The 17,529-nt window shown below is 41.6% G+C and overlaps 1 protein-coding gene across 1 annotated transcript in view; it reads right to left on the reverse strand.

Moving 5' to 3' along the window:
- Positions 1-17,529, reverse strand: part of LOC140732165 (E3 ubiquitin-protein ligase HECW1-like) — a 453,787-nt gene that overhangs the window by 26,671 nt on the left and 409,587 nt on the right. The window contains 3 exon segments of the mRNA XM_073054406.1: positions 1,510-1,639; positions 15,335-15,356; positions 15,359-15,432. Coding sequence (XP_072910507.1) covers positions 1,510-1,639; positions 15,335-15,356; positions 15,359-15,432 — 226 coding nt within the window.

The following is a 17,529-nucleotide window of genomic DNA, read 5'->3' on the forward strand; positions in this document are numbered from 1 at the left end:
AGAAGGGGAGGAGGGGCATTAACAGAAGTTAGAGAAGTCAGATTGTTTGTTTTAATGTGAAGAGAAAGGTAGAAAGATAGCTTTGTAGTAGATTGGGAAGCAGGGAGAGGAATGACGCTTAAAGTGGCCTTACTTGGGACTTGACCCCTAACTGAAATGATTATTTTTGGCAATTAAATGATTTCCAGCTATATTACACAAAGTTTGCATTTTGACTGCCATAAACACATTTATTTAATGTCTTTTTAAAATTAGATTAAAATTAGTTTGAATAAAAATAAGGGAAAATAGCTTGTCAAATTAGGTCAGTTTGTGCCCAGATCTTAGAGTGTAACTAAAGTAAGACATTTATGAAGATGCAGTCATATAAGTTTTTAAAAAGTTTTTCTTGTACCTTGAGCAAGTGCCAGAAATCTGTATGAGGAAATCAAGAATTGGTAACACAGGTTCAATGATGTTAATAACTTTTTTTTAAGTTGTTTGAAAAACTGCTCCAAATCTGAAAGGAGTCTCACAGTTTTAGGAATCTTGGCTCGAAGAAGTCATATTAAGAAATGGGTTATTAATACATGTGAGGGTACATTCAGACAGAGTGGTCAATAAATGATGGTCATGTATCAAGAAGATTTTTGGCACAACGTGCATAACTCAGTTGCTCAAAATGTCACATTTGTTTATGTGATATCCCAGATCCAAGTGCACAGCCTCAGAATAAAAGAATGTCCCTTTAAATATGAGATGAGGAGTTATTTCTTCAGCCCAAGGATTGTGAATCTGTGGAATATGTTGCTAACAAGGGCTGTGGAGGCCAAGTTGTGGGATATATTTAAGGCACAGATTGAAAGATTCTTGATCAGAAAGTGGTTAAACATCATGGGAAGAATGGGGTTGTAAAATAATTAATCCATGATTGAATAGTGGAGCAAAGCCATTGGGCTGAATGTGCTAATTCCATTCCTGTATCTTATGTGTGTTTGATTTAACCCAGTCTAAATGCAATTGAGAGAGGAATTACTCATGAAATATTAACTGAGCAACATGGATCCAACAGTTGTCCTTCCAGATCAGTACTGAAATCATTCAATCATACAAAATGTTGAGTTCTTCAGTTACACAACATTTCCTTGCACCAAAAGGAATTCCTCCAATACCAGGGAGTGGGAAATGAGAGGGTGTGCCAGGAAGTGGGAATGTAGCATTAGTTTCTGGGCTGTGTTCCACCCTTCTTGCCTTAAATCTGCCAAATATTTAGCAGGAAGCAGTTTGGAAGCTTGTTCCAGAATGTCTGATAATAAATTTGGAGCAAAAACCCACAGATGCCTGAAGACAAAAGGCAACTGTGTTAAACAGCGGTTTTCAGGGAGCCAATGGACATTTTGTTGGTGGGCATAACACTGGCAAATTCATCAAAGGAACACTTAAATAAATTAACTTTATCACTTCGGCTTTCAAATATCAACCTTTGTGTTTACCCGGTCTTGCTATTGCTGTAGGAGAAAATGCACAAACCTGTCCAAACACCTCCTCATTAACTGTAAAGGTGAGGTCAAGGATATCTGTAATGTCATTATCCTTCATCCATTGTAGACTTTGATGGAACTCTTCATCCAGGTATTCCAGGTCACTTAAGTCACATGGTCTGAAAGGGAATAACAAATGTTTAATATAAATTTGCAATATGCATCTTCAGTCAGGCAAGTTCATCATATGTTTTATCAGCTGTGAATTGGAGTTTAGAATGAAAGGGAATGTCTGAATATTGACCAGTCCACCAACTCAGAACAGTCCTGTAAGCTTCCCTTGACTACACCTTTTTGGTTGGGTTCGGGCAGGTGGGGCTCATCAGCCTTGGACGGCAGCCCGCCTAGAAGGAAAACTCAGATTTTAAACCTCTGCTTTGTGGCCATACCCACCCACAAGAAAGGCTTTGGGAGTAAACCCCAAGGAAGAAATCTAGAGCTGGGGTCCCTAAGGCAGTTTGATGTTGTTTACTACTTCACTCTGGCAACCTCTGCGACAACACTGGTGTCAAGCTGTATCGGCGCTTGCCCTCCCCTTAGACTCCATCAGTGATGTGGAGAGTGGGAACCTGCTGCATGGGCAACAGCCAGTTCTTCAAATCTTCCCACCCAGGCTTGCACCCTGGAGAGGAAGGACACAGTCCACCAGAGGCACAAACCCATGATCCCCTAGGATCGACGGCTGTCTACTACCTTTTTGGTCCTCACCACTGGTAATGCAGTCTTCAGTCCCTGCCAGAATGCTGGCAGTAGAAGTACAGCCAGGTGATTGGACTTTCTAAAGTGTGGGTGAGGGATTGCATGGGAAGTATTCTTGATGGTGATATGGTGTTGGCTCCTCTGGCTACATAGGTGATATGTTGCTGGTCATTATTCAGAGACTTCTTCAAGTTGGCCTGCTTCAAATCCCCTGCAATAACAGGGAAACTAGAGTGTGGTGTTTCATGGCTGCTGATTGCAGTGCTCAGCTCCGTCAGTGCCTGTCTGACATTGACCTAAGGTGGAATGTACACCACTATTAAGATGAAGAAGGAAAACTCCCTCGGCAGATAAAAAACCTGTGACAAAGAGTTCTGTTGGTTTCATCAATTACTGCAGCTGATAACTTTGATAAACGCTTTATCAAGAATACGTGACGGAAAGTAATCTGAAAGTATTTCCATGAGAAGTGATTATTTTTTGATCTTTATAGCCATAGTTTATTAAGTCTTAAATTTTATTTACAAATATCATGAACCCTATTTCCAGTTGTTGAAAGCAAATTCAAAAAATGTAAATAATTTAAGCAAATATATTTATCAATAATGAAGATGTGTAGACATATTTTATGTGTTAATGCTGAATTAATTACTGTATGTCTTATTTATTAAATTGATAGTAACCTTTGTAATATTATGTGGAAGTATCTTGACCACTTTTTGAAACTTAAATGATTAATTCATGTTCAAAGGTACCTCAACAAACTGCAATAATAGCAAAATATCTCAAGATTTATTTTCTGAAATCTTCAGAATCCATAAAGAAATAATCAGGAATAGACTCTCTAATGATTGAACTTTTCTAAGAAATGTTGTAGCCTGCATTAACTCTTTAGCGAATAAGAGGAGGCTATGTTTAAATCTTTAAAATGTTCTTTTATGGTATATCTATGTGGTAGAGTAGATAGTTTTGGTAATATTTTAAAAGTGCTTTTGCAGATTATTTAGTACCCTATTATATTAATAAATGAATGTAGTAATTAGTCAAGACTTTGATGCAATAAACTGATGGTTATGGTGAGTGAAGTCAGCTGCACATAACCCTAGAACATCTGGACAGCAAAGATGCACTCATCATGATGCTCTTTATTGACTACAGCTCAGCATTCAATACTATTGTGCCCTCAGAACTAATCAATAAGCTTCAAGACCTTGGCATCAAAACCTCCTTGTGAATTGGATCCTCACTTGCAGACCCCAGTCAGGTCGGATTGGCAACAAGATCTCCTCCACGTTCTCTATCAGCACAGGAGCACCCGAAGGCTCTGTGCTCTACTTGCTTTTCAGTTATGCTATACACATATACACTTATTCCAAGTGCAGTGCCAGTGCTATCTTCAAGTTTGCTGATGACACCACTGTCATAGGCCAAATCAAAGGTGGTGATAAATTAGCATTGGAAATCTGGCTGAGTGGTGCCATAACAACAACCTCTTACTCAATGTCAGTGAGACCAAGGAGCTGGTTATTGACTTCAGGAGAAGGAAACCAGAGGTCCATGAGCCAGTCCTCATCGGGGGATCTGAGATGGGGCAGGTCAGCAATTTTAAATTCCTTGGTATTATTTCAGTGGACCTGTCCTGGGCCCAGCACATATGTGCAATTTTGAAGGAAGCATTGCAGGGCCTCTACCTCCTTGGGAGTTTGTTAAATTTCGGCGTGTCATCTAAAACTTTGACAAGCTTTTATAGATGTGAAGTGGAGAGTATATTGACTGGCTTCATCACAGCCTGGTAAGGAAACACCAATGCACAGGAATGGAAAAATTCTACAATGAGTAGTGATAATGGCCCAGTTCATCAAGAGTAAAGCCTTCCCCACCATTGAGCACATCTACATGAAATGCTGTCGCAGGAAGCAGCATCTATCATTAGGGACCCCCACTCTCTTCTCACTGTTGCCATCAGGAAGAAAATACAGGAGCCTCAGGACTCTCACCACCTGGTTCAGTAACAGTTACTACCCCTCAACCTTCAGACTCTTGAACCAAAGGGGAAAACTTCACTGAACCTTACTTGCCCCATCATTGAAATGTTCCTACAACCAATGGACTCATTTCAAGGACTTTTCATCTTATGTTCTTAATATTTATTGCTCATTTATTTATTTGTTTGTTTATTTATTATTCTTTCTATTTGTATTTGCACAGCTTGTTGTCTTTTGCAGTTTGTACGCTCAGCTGGTGTGGTCTTTCATGATTCTATTATGGTCATTGGATTTATTCAGTATGCCTGCAAGAAAATCAATCTTGGGGTGTGTATGGCGACATCAATGTACTTTGATAATAAATTTTGTTTGAACTTTGAGCGAATTATGAAGTGAATAAATACAATATGCTAAAAATAGAGCAGGTAAACTAATTGCTTCATTGTACTTTAAAACCAACCTTTATATTGGCATATTTACACTCTTGCAATATTTGCACGAGATGTGAATAAATGGAAGAAGTAGACATTATGAGACTGAAAATCCAACAGATTTGATCCAATGGAGGGAACGTGGCAGAGTATTTCATTAATCCATCAATCCCCAATCCACATTCCACGTCACACTGTGGATAAGTGCATAGTCTAAGGGCAGGATGAGCCCGAGGAACACAGCAGAACCTACACAGTACCAGCCTGATCTTCTTAAGGATGGAGTGATCCACAGACACTCCGCCACAGGTGGAACCAATATTCCAGGCACATTTAGTTTATTCCCATTGGCGTCACTTCACATGAATCTTTTGAGGAGCCTGAAGCATTTCTAAAAGACTCAACTATCAATTTGCAACTGAATAGAAGATCCACCTATGCCTCCAGCTCTCGACTGAAAGTTCAAAGTAAAATTTATTATCAGAGTACATACATGTCATCACACACAGCCCTGAGATTCTTTTGCTGCTGTCATCTAAGCAAATCTATAGAAGAGTAACTGTAAACTGTAAACAAACTGTGCAAATGCAGCTATAAATAAATAGTGATAAATAACAAGCTTGAAACAATAATACAACAGAGCCCTTAAATGAGTGTAGCTATCCCCTTTAGTTCAAGAGCCTGATGGTTGAGGGGTAGTAACTGTTCTTGAACCTGGTGGTTCGAGTCCTGAGGCACCTGTACCTTCTTCCTGATGGCAGCAGTGAGAAAAGAGAATGGCCTGGGTGGTGAGGATCCTTGATGATGGATGCTGCTTTTCTATAGTAATGTTTCATGTAGATGGTTGGGATGGTTTTACCTGTGATGTACTGGGCTGAATCCACTACCTTTTGTTGGACTTCCCACTCAAATGCATTAGAGTTCCCGTACTAGGCCACAATGCAGCCAGTCAGTACACTTTCCACCACACATCTAAAGAAGCTTGTGAAGGTTTTCAATGACATGCTGAACCTCCACAGATTCTTGAAGAAGCAGAGGCATCACCACACTTTCTTTGCAATAATATTTATATGATGGGTCCAGGACAGGTCCTCTGAGATGCAGGTCCCCAGTAATTTAAAGTTACTGACCCTCTCCACCTCTGATCCTCTGATGATTACTGGCTCTTGGACCTTTGGATTCCCTTTCCTGGAGTCTACAATCAACTTCTTGGTCTTATTGAACAACAATGACAGAATCACAGGTGTGAGGGCAAAGAATGAGATATTGGGGATTAAAACTCTACCTTTTCTAGTCGCTCTCTGGGGTTCTCCCATTTCTGCTATGATCTGACTTTCTACATACTTCTGCGGTGTGACGGCAAAAGTGTCCCAGATAACAGATGTAAAGAGAATCATTAATAAAACAAAACTAATTTCTTTGTATTTCATTGTTCTTGCATCACTTTATTCTGCTTGCATATTTATTTCACATATCTTCCAAAGGCTACTGGAACAAGGAGCATCTCAGCGATTGGAAAATCTCACTTTTGGCAGAAAAGTGGTCTCAGAGCTCCCACCGGAGTCCTTAGTGGCAGGAGCTGTTGCCATTGCTCCTGAACAGACTGACAAAAGAATCAATTTACTCCACCCAGTTTGCCTCATAACACTACCTGAAATCTAACAGATCTTTGGTTTTTCTGAATTGGGAGACATTGGCCGAATGGTTCATTACTCTGATAGAAAAACCCGGTATTAAAATTCACACATAGTTAGATGGAGTAGCTTGCACTAATTTCACCAGAGAAGATTTTATGGTGCTGAGAAGTACAACTGAGGAACACTTCCACTATAAATAGTGTGTTGTCAGTTTGTACACATATCTTCAACTGGTGCTGTTGATTTCAATATGCTAAGGATGATTCATCAATTCAAGACACTTCATCTGAGATGATGAAAAGGCCATTATAATTTTACTGACTGAGGGCTACATACCATTGCAAAATCAGAAATTGTACTACAGTTGCCTAAATCAACAAAATAATTTCTGAAGTTCAAATGCTGGGCAGAAATATGGACACAAAAAGTCACTGAACTCTTATTGCACTTTAATACAACTGAGTTTTGTACTGTTTTTAGGTGGGTCTCCCTGTTTCATTTAAAATGGGTTTCAGTGGAAATGTTGATATTCCCATATGGGCTGTTACCCTTCTCTTCTCCCCACCCCCCACTTTCCACAGGAATTGCTCAGTCTGCGATTCCCTTGTCCATTTGTCCCTCTCCATTAATCCCCCTCCTGGCACACACCTGCCTCTTCACCTCCATTCAGGGCTCCAAACAGGTCAGGCAACACTTCACCTGCGAATCAGCTGGATTCATCTGAAGTGTCCAGTGCTCCCAATGCAGCCTCCTCTATGTTAGTGAGACCTATTGTAAACTGGGAGACCGCTTCATCGACCCCCTCAGCTCCATCCGTCAGAAGTGGAACTTTCCAGTGGCCAAGCATTTTAATTACAATTCCCATTCCTGTTCCAACATGTCAGTCCATGGCCTCCCCTTGTGCCGAGATGAGGTGGAAGAGCAACACCTTATCTTCTGTCTGCGCAGCCTCCCTCAGTGTTGGCAAGACAAAGGAGCTGGTTGTGGACTACAGGAGGAATGGAGACAGGCTAACCCCTATTGACATCAATGGAAACATGAGGAAATCTGCAGATGCTGCTAATTCAAACAACACACACAAAATGCTGGTGGAACACAGCAGGCCAGGCAGCATCTATAGGGAGAAGCACTGTCGATGTTTCGGGCTGAGACCCTTCGTCAGGACTAACAGAAAGGAAAGGTAGTAAGAGATATGAAAGTAGGAGGGGGAGGGGAAAATGCGAAATGATAGGAGAAGACCGGAGGGGGTGGGATGAAGCTAAGAGCTGGAAAGGTGATAGGCAAAAGAGTTACAGAGCTGGAGAAGGGAAAGGATCATGGGACGGGAGGCCTAGGGAGAAAGAAAGGGGGAAGGGAGCACCAGAAGGAGATGGAGAACAGGCAGAGTGATGGGCAGAAAGAGAGAAAGAAAAAAAAGGGGGTGGAAACTAAATATATCACGGATGGGGTAAGAAGGGGAGGAGGGGCATTAACGGAAGTTAGAGAAGTCAATGTTCAGGTTGGAGGCTACCCAGCTGGTATATAAGGTGTTGTTTCTCCAACCTGAGTGTGGATTCATTTTGACAGCAGAGGAGGCCATGAATAGACATATCAGGATGGGAATGGGACGTGGAATTAAAATGTGTGGTCACTGGGAGATCCTGTTTTTTCTGGCGGACCGAGCGTAGGTGTTCAGCGAAACAAGTCTCCCAGTCTGCGTCGGCTCTCACCAATATATAAAAGGCCACACCGGGAGCACCGGATGCAGTATACCACACCAGCCGAGTCACAGGTGAAGTGTCGCCTCACCTGGAAGGACTGTCTGGGGCCCTGAATGGTGGTGAGGGAGGAAGTGTAAGGGCAGGTGTAGCACTTGTTCCGCTTATGAGGATAAGTGCCAGGAGGGAGATCGGTGGGAAGGGATGGGGGGGAACAAGTGGACAAGGGAGTCGCATAGGGAGCGATCCCTGCGGAAAGCAGAAAGGGTGGGGGGGGGGGGGGGGGGGGGAGGGAAAGATGTGCTTGGTAGTGGGATCCTGTTGAAGGTAGCGGAAGTTACAGAGAATTATGCGTTAGACCCGGAGGCTGGTGGGGTGGTAGGTGAGGACAAAGGGAGCACTATCCCGAGTGGGGTGGTGGGTGGATGGGGTGAGGACAGATGTGCAGGAAATGGGAGAGATGCGTTTGAGAGCAGAGTTGATGGTGGAAGAAGGGAAGCCCATTTTTTTTTTTAAAAAAGGAAGACATCTCCTTCGTCTTGGAATGAAAAGCCTCATCCTGAGAGCAGATGCAGGGGAGACGGAGGAATTGTGAGAAGGGGATAGCATTTTTGCAAGAGACAGGGTGGGAACAGGAATAGACCAGGTAGTTGTGAGAGTCTGTAGGCTTATAGTAGATCTCTTACTATCTTTCCTTTCAGTTAGTCCTGACGAAGAGTCTCGGCCCAAAACGTCGACAGTGCTTCTCCTTATAGATGCTGCCTGGTCTGCTGTGTTCCACCAGCATTTTGTGTGTGTGTGACATCAATGGATCTAGGGTTTAGAGGGTGAACAGCTTTAAGTTCTTCAGTGTACATATCACCGAGGATCTCATGTGGTCTGTACATACTGGCTGTGTGGTGAAAAAAGCACAACAGTGCCTCTTTCACCTCATATAGTTAAAGAAGTTTGGTATGGGCCCCCAAATCCTAAGAACTTTCTACAGGGACACAATTGACAGCATCCTGACTGGCTGCATCCCTGCCTGGTATGGGAACAATACTTCCCTCTATCGCAGGACTCTGCAGAGTGTAGTGTGGACAGCCCAGCGCATCTGTAGATGTGAACTTCCCACTACTTAGGACATTTAAAAAGGCAGGTGTGTAAAAAGGGCCTGAAGATTCATTGGGGACCTGAGTCACCCCAATCACCAATTGTTCCAGCTGCTACCATCCAGGAAATGGTACCACAGCATAAAAGCCCAGGACCAACAGGCTCCGGGACAGCTTCTTCCACCAGGCCATCAGACTGCTTAATTCATGCTGACACAACTGTATTTCTATGTTATACTGACTATCCTTTTGTACATAATATTTATTATAAATTACTATAAATTGCACATTTAGACAGAGATGTAACATAAAGATTTTTACTCCTCATGTATATGAAGGATGCAAGAAATAAAGTCAATTCAATTCAATCCAACCCGATGGCATGAATATCGATTTCTCCTTCTGGTAAAAACAAATGCCTCACCCCTCCCCTTCTCTTCTATTCCCCACTTTAGCCTTTTACCTCTTCTCATTTGCCTACCACTTCCCCCTGGGTCCCCTCCTCCTTCCCTTTCTCCCATGGTCTACTCTCCTCTCCTATCAGGTTCCTTCTTCTCCAGCCCACCTGGCTTCACTGGTCACCTTCTAGTTAGCCTCCTTACTCTCACCCCACCTTTTCATTCTGGCATTTTTCTCCTTCCTTTCCAGCCCTGAAGAAAGGTCTTGGCCAGAATTGTTGACTGCTTATTAATTTCCATAGATGCTACCTAACCTACTGAGTTTGCCCCAGCACCTTGCGTATGCGTATGCTTTCAATGGGAGGAAATAGAAGCCACAACCTATTGCATTAATTTATGTTTTAATTAATTAAGCTTAAACAATTTATTCTTCTACCTTTCAAATCTTTTAACACTTTTAAAAGATTTTGAATGTTACTGAACATTTGTGGATATCTGGGCCATTCAGAAATAGTCAAGAGTATCTTACAGCTGAGACAGTTTAGCCTACGCTGGAGGGTATGGCTTAGCCAGCTGTTCGAAACTTCTCATTGGACTTGTTTTGCCATGAGGGACCCATGGTTATCGGGATCACTCTATAAATACAGACTTTATTTGGCCAGCAGTATTAAGCCAGGAATAATAATAGTCACTTTATATATGAGTAATTACTCAACTCGTACAAATGCACAGAAATCACTGAGCAGCTATTCAACAGTATCATGTTCCATAACCAAAAGGGATTATTCATGAGGGCAATTTGTACATCAGGTATTGATTACAGTAAATTAATTAAATCTAAACCAAGTGACATATGTGACAACAAGGTGAGCTCAATGCTTTTTATGCTCGCTTTAACTGACACCTTCACAAACTCCCACAGTTGCCGTCGACACTGTGATTTCAGTCTCTGAGGTCGACTTGAGATCATCCTTCAGGAAGCTGAACCCACAGAAAGCATCCGGCCCAGATGGTGTACCTGGCTGAATTCCAAAGACTGCTGCAAGTCAACTGGCCGGAGTGTTCACTGAGATCTTTAACCTCTCGCTTCGGCAGTCTGAGGTACCCACCTGCTTCGAGCAGGCTTCAATCACGAAGAATGTGCTAATCTGCCTCAATGACCATCACCCAATAGAATTTACACTGGGATGAACTGATTTGAGAGGTTGTTTCAGAAACATATCTACTCCTGCCTGAGAAGTGATGGATTGGCTCTAACCTGCCTACCGTCACAACAGATCAACAGCAGTTGCTGCTATATTGGCTCTTCATTCATCCCTGAGACATCTGGACAGTGAAGATGCAAACATCAGGATGCTTTATACTTAAGACTGTGTGGCTAAGCACAGCTCCAGTTCCATATTCAAACTTTCTGATGATATTATTGTTGTTTGCCAAATCACCACCATTGTGACAAATTGGCATATAGGGGGGAGATTGAAAATCTGGCTGAGTGGTGCCAGAATAATAACCTCTCACTCAACATTAGCAAGACCGAAGAGCTGATTATTGATACAGGAGGAGGAAACTAGAGGCCCATGAGCCAGTCCTCATCAGGGGATCAGAGGTGGAGAGGGTCAGCAATTTTAAATTCCCCGGTGTTATCATTCTAGAGGATTTGTCCTGAGGCCAGCATGTATGTACCATTATCAAGAAGGCACAGCAGCACCTCTGCTTTCTTAGAAGTCTGTGCAGATTTAGTAAGTCATTTAAAACTTTGACAAACTTCTATAGATGACAGTGGAGAGCATCCTGACTGGTTGCATTGCAGCCTGGTGTGGAATCTCCATTGTCCATGAATGAAATAGCCTACAAAACATAGCAGATACAGCCCAGTTCATCACAGGAAAATCCTTCCCACCATTGAGTTTATCTATTAGGTGCGCTACCTCAGGAAGAAGCATCTATCATCAAGGACCTTACCACCACGTCAATGCTCTCTTCTCACTGCTGTCATTGTGAAAGGTCTTTTAGGTTCCACACCGTCAGGTTCAAGAACAGTTACTACCCTTCAATCATCAGGTTCCTGAATCAGTGTGGATAACTTCACTCACTTCAACAAAGTACGGACTCACTTTCAAGAAATCTACAAGTCACATTCTCAGAATTATCTATTGCTCATTTATGATTAATCTTATTTGTCTTCTTCTGTATTCGTACTGTTTGCTTTTTCTACATTGTTTGTCTGTTTTTGTTTCTGTGGAGTTTTTCAGAATCAGAATCAGAAGATGAAATATAGCCACTGTCTTGCCTTCTTTTTTGCTGTACCAATATGTTGGGATCAGGTTATATCCTCAGAGATATTGACACCCGGGAACTTGAATTTACTCGTTCTCTCTGCTTCTGAGCCCTTTGTGAGAATTAGCTCATGTTTCCTCATCCTATCTTCTGAAGTCCTCAATCTTTGGTCTTACTAAAGTTGAGTGCAAAGCTGTTGCTGCGACACCGCTCAACTAGCTGGCATATCTTGCTCCTGTACGCCCTCTTGTCTCCATCTAAGATTCTGTCAACAATGGTTGTATCATCAGCAAAGTTATAGATGGAATTTGAGCTATGCCTAGCCACACAGTCATAGTATAGAGAGAGTAGAGCAGTGGGCTAGGCACACACCCCTCAGGGCTCCAATGTCGATCATCAGCGAGGAGGAGATGTTACTGTATTACCAATCTGCACAGACTGTGGTCTTCTGATTAGGAAGCTAAGGATCCAATTGCAGAGGGAGGTACAGAGGCCCAGGTTCTGTAGCTTGTCAATCAAGGCTGTGGGAATAATGGTGTTAAACGCTGAGCTATAGTCAACGAACAGCATCTTGATATAGGTGTTTGTATTGTCCAGGTGATACAAGGCCATCTGAAGAGCCACTGAGATTGTGTCTGCCGTAGACCTATTGTGGCGATAGGCAAATTGCAGTGGGTCCAGGTCCTTGCTAAGTTGATTCTAGCCATGACCAGCCTCTCAAAGCATTTCATCACCATAGATGTGAATGCTACTGGATGATAGTCATTAAGAAAGCTCACCCTACTTTTCTACGGCCCTGGTACAATCGTTGGCCTTTTGAAGCAGGTGGAAATTTCTGACCATAGCATTGATTCTATTGTGTTTCTTTGTATCTACTGTGAATGCCCACAAGAAAATGAAACTTGGGGTAGTATATGGTGACATATACATACTTTAACAAGAAATTTTAAAAAACAAAAAGATAAAAACGAATATGCAAATATAGAATGGAAGTTGGATGTGAAGCTCACTCGTAGCCTTTACAAAAATGATTCTTCCCCTTGTGCTATGTCATTGTCACTTGATCATTCTGTTGTTTCTGTTCACAGTCACAGCAGAACTCCAGGAGAACTACATCAATCACAACTCCTGCTCTTATTCACTACCCACAGATCTCAGTTTAAAATGCATTGGTGCAGACTTTGATCAGTGTAGTGTCTGGGTCACAGAGCAACACAATATGGAAGCAGCTCTTCGACCTAATTGGCCCATGCTGACAAAGATGCCCCATCCAAGACAGCCCCATTTTACTAGAATTTTCCCAGTAATCTTCTAAACCTTTCCAATCCTTGTACCTGTCCAACTGCTTTTTAAAAGTTGTTCATATACTGGCCTCAACCACTCTGCTGGCTCGACCCACATAGATCCATTCTTAGTGCAAAAACATAGCCCCCCCCCCCCCCAAGATCCTATTAAAACTTTCTGCCCTCACCTTCAAATTTAGGCCTTCTAGCTTTTGATTTTCCATCCCTGGGAAATTCACTCTATTTATCTCCTGTTTTTATAGTCCTCTATAAGATCACTGCTCAGTCTCCTGCACTCCATGGAATAAATTCCTAGCTACCCTCTCCTTATAATTCAGTGTCTGCAGTCCTGTATGCATCCTTGTAAATCTCACAAAATGCTGGAGAAACTCAAGTCAGGCAGCATCTATGGGAAGGATTAGGGCATATATGTTTCAAGCCAAGACCCTTCACCAGGACTGGAAAGGATGGAGGAAGAAGCTAGAATAAGAATGTTGGGGGAGGGGAAAAAGTGCAAGCTGGAAGGTTATAGGTGAAGCCTTCCAGTTTGGGATTGGAATTAAAATGTTTGGCCACCGGGAAATCCTGCTCATTGTAGATGGAGCAAAGGTGTTTGACAAAGCGGTCCCCTCGTCTACATCGGTTTTCGATGATGCAGTGGAGGCCAGACTGGGTGCAGCAGATGACCCTGACATACTCACAGGTGAAGTAGTGCTTCACCTGGAAGGAATGTTTGGAGCATGAACATTGATTTCTCTAACTTCTGGTAATTTCATTCTCCTCCCTTTTCTCTCTTCTTCCATTCCCTATTTTGGTACCTGCCAATCACCTCCCTCTGGTGCCCTTTCTCACATGGTCCCCTCTCCGCTCCTATCAGATTCCTTCATCCCTTAATGTTAACCACTTATCACCTCCTCATTTCATCCTCCTCCCCCCACCCACCTACCCTCCCCAACTCCTGGCTTCACCAATCACCTAGTTTTTTCTGCTTCCCCTCGCTCCACTTTCTTATACCGGCTTCTTCCCCTTCCTTTCCAGTCCTGATGAAGGATTCTGGCACAAAATGTAGGCTTTCTGTTCCTTTCCATACATGCTGTCTGAGCTGCTGAGCTCCTCCAGCAAGTTGTGTGAGTTACTCTGCATTTCCAGCATCTGCAGAATCTCATGTTTGTCCTTATAAATATTTTCAGCACTGGTTCAGCACAGCCTATTGTGACATTCGTTGTCTGTCTGAATAAGAATGGCTATTTTGGTGGACCAACAAAAATAATAAATAGTTACAGAATGTATAAATAAGAAAAAAGCTCTGTGCATCACATTTACCAGATTTTCGGTTTTGAGGAGACATTGTCTCTTTGATTGTCTATAACTAATTGGCTCAAAATCAACTGGTTAGATGATATTTTTAAGTTTTAAAGTCTTAACGGCTTACTGTTATGCAGTGGATTACTTATTCAACTACACTTTCACTGTCACACATTTTTGAAACTAGAGGTTTAGTAATCTTCAAAGTGAGGACTTGTTTAATTTATGGAAATTGCCATTGACTGCTTTTTTTCTGTTCTCAGTAAAATACAATTTTGGCAAAAGGAGATTGTAATAATTATTTCTCAAGTACATGAAAACCCAGATATCATTTTGCTTTCACATTAATCTCTGTTCTATGTCTTCGATGATAATGTATTCATTAACATCCACTCACTTTTGAAACATTTTTTGAATAGTTTAAAAATCCAAAATACTTCACTGCAGGCAATTTGTTAAACCACCATGGATTATAATCCTGAGTCTTCAAGGCTTTGATTGTTAAAATCATACAGATTTTTCCATTTAGTTGTTGAAAGTGATATTATTAATAGTCCAACATCCCTGCAACATGACTGTAATTTAAGGGATAGTTCTTACTAACTTTACCATTTGAAACTCTTGCGAAGCTACAATTGTAACTGTTTTTCATAAAAACCATTCAGCAATTGCAATTCTTTACAATATCAATGACACAGCCCAGCAAAACATTATGGATCGAGAGAACTCCATGGATAAAACTGAGGAACAAAGCTGACTGACCACTGTAGGGTCTGCAATGTTAGCTTTTGATTGTACATGCTGTGGGATTCTGGTTAGCCTCAACTAAAGGAAAGTTTATGATTTTAAAGCTAATAATACATTTATTAAAGAGCTAAAATTACATAAAATGGCCACAGAACCTCATTCCAAAGTATATTAGAATGATTTTGCTTCTGAGCTATATCTAAACAGTTATGATACATAAAATCAGCCAAATTTGTGCAGAATCTTGAAGAGTTCTACACTTACAGCCGTAGTAGTGCCTTGTAGAAGGCCGAGTGAAGAAGGCATCCAACAGGTACTGGTGAATTAGGGCAAGGCCCAGAATACGACCACTGAATCGAAACCTGAAAGGAAGAGTAACTACTGTGAGGTTATTAAGGAACCATTTAAAGCTGCATTTGTTAATGTTGGGTTATTCATTTATACCTCCTACAACCTGAAAGATGTCCAAATTGGGACAGTCCCGTTATGGAAGATGGTTTACATCCAATCATCAATACTGAGCAGAGCAATAGTGAACGATCTAATAACCCTTGTAAGAGCAGTACACTTGAGCAAAAAAATCAGTACCAAGATGACAAAAGCTGATTTACTTCCCATCTGGTTTTCCCGAAAACAGCTGCCATGTAACATCAAAAAGTACATGGGATAAAATAACCGCTAAATGTCTATGTAGTCCAAGGAATTTTGTGGAAAATTGAACAAATATTGAGCCACATAGGAGACATCTAGGGAGCCAGAGGGGCTTCAGAAAGGAATTCCAGGGCTTATGAAGAACAATGCCAATTCAGAATGATTTATACAGTAGATGTAAAAAAAAATTGGAGGAACAGAGACTTTCAGAGAGCTGTAAGACTACAAAGAGACGAAAGAATGAAACTATGTTAAGGAAATGAAAGCAAGGATGTGAGTTTTAAAATCAAAGTGTTTCTGGCCTGAGAACTGACGGAGGTCAGTGGGCTCAGGGATTTGTGTTAACAGACTATTGAGTTAGGTTTCAGATTTAAGAGTTTTAATTAGTTTATGATTACAGAGGAGGAAAGGTGGAAGGTAAAACATTGGAATGGATATGTGGTGGCAAGCTCACTTCGTCTCATGTTAAGACTCTTGTTGCACAAATATGTAAATAGGGAAGTGGTCCCAACACTTAGCCTTATTTCTGAAATATTCTTCTTTGATTGTTCTCGAAGCTAAATAAAATAATTGAAATTGATACACTTCACATTCAGTTACTGGAACTGAGCAAGTAGCTGGACATAAGCATACGGAGCAAACTGGAATGACTGGACTGTAATATTTAAAAGAAAAATCCAACTTCTGAATTTTAATGAATACCTAGTTGGAATATTGGTATCACTGAGTATGTGAAATTCAGAAAGATCCTGAAAAATGTTAAACAAAGACACGAGAGACTGAATTTGCTGTAGTATGGAACAGCGAAGAATCTGCTGGTGGAACTCAGCAGACTGAGCAGCACCTCTGGAGAGGACTGGGAACTGAGGATTTAAACCCTGTATTATATGAAAAATGTTATCCTTCTTATTGCTGTGCATAAAGATAAGGGTTAAAACACCAATTCTACACACCAATTGATAATAAAACACCAGTAAATGCTCAGCCCTAACTCCATCTCATTGTTATTTGAGATATGGCCAATCATCATTGTGGATGGTATCTCAAATAACGATGAGCCAGTACATGAAGGAAATGGAAAGCTTAGTAACACTGGGTGATGACAGCCTTTCCCTCAATGCCAAAGAGCTGGTCATAGACTTCAGGAAGGGGTACAGTGCACATGCTCCTGCCTATCTCAATGGTGTTGAGGTTGACAGGGTTGAGAACTCCGAGCTCCTAGGATTGACTATCACCAAGAATCTATTGTAGTCTAACCACATAGGATCCAAGGCCAAGAAAGCTCACCAGTGCCTGAACTTCCTCAGAGGGCCAAAGAAATCTGGCATGACCCTATCAGCCTTACCAATTTTTACTGATGCACCACAGAAAGCATCCTATCAGGATGCATAACGGTTTGATATGGCAATTGCTGGGCACGCGACAGCAAGAAACTGCAGAGATTTGCATATACAGCTCAGCACATCTTTGCAACTAACCTCCACTCCATCAGGTCTGTCTATACTTCTTGCTGCCTCAGTAAATTGGCCAGCAAAATCAAAGTCCCCACCCACCCCAGACATTCTCTCTACTCTCCTCTCCTACCAGACAGAAGATACAAAAGCTTGAAAACATGTACCACCAGGCTCAAGGACAGTTTCTGTCCCACTGTTTTGAGACTATTGAATGGTTCCCTAGCACAATAAGATGGACTCTTGAACTCAAAATTTATCTTGTAATGATCTTACACCTTTTTTTTTACCTAAAGTACATATTCTCTGTAGCTCTTGCACTTTATTCTGTAAAGTGTTATTGTTTTACCTTGGTTT

This window comes from Hemitrygon akajei, chromosome 8 (genome assembly GCF_048418815.1).
Source record: "Hemitrygon akajei chromosome 8, sHemAka1.3, whole genome shotgun sequence".
Classification (NCBI taxonomy): Eukaryota; Metazoa; Chordata; class Chondrichthyes; order Myliobatiformes; family Dasyatidae; genus Hemitrygon; species Hemitrygon akajei.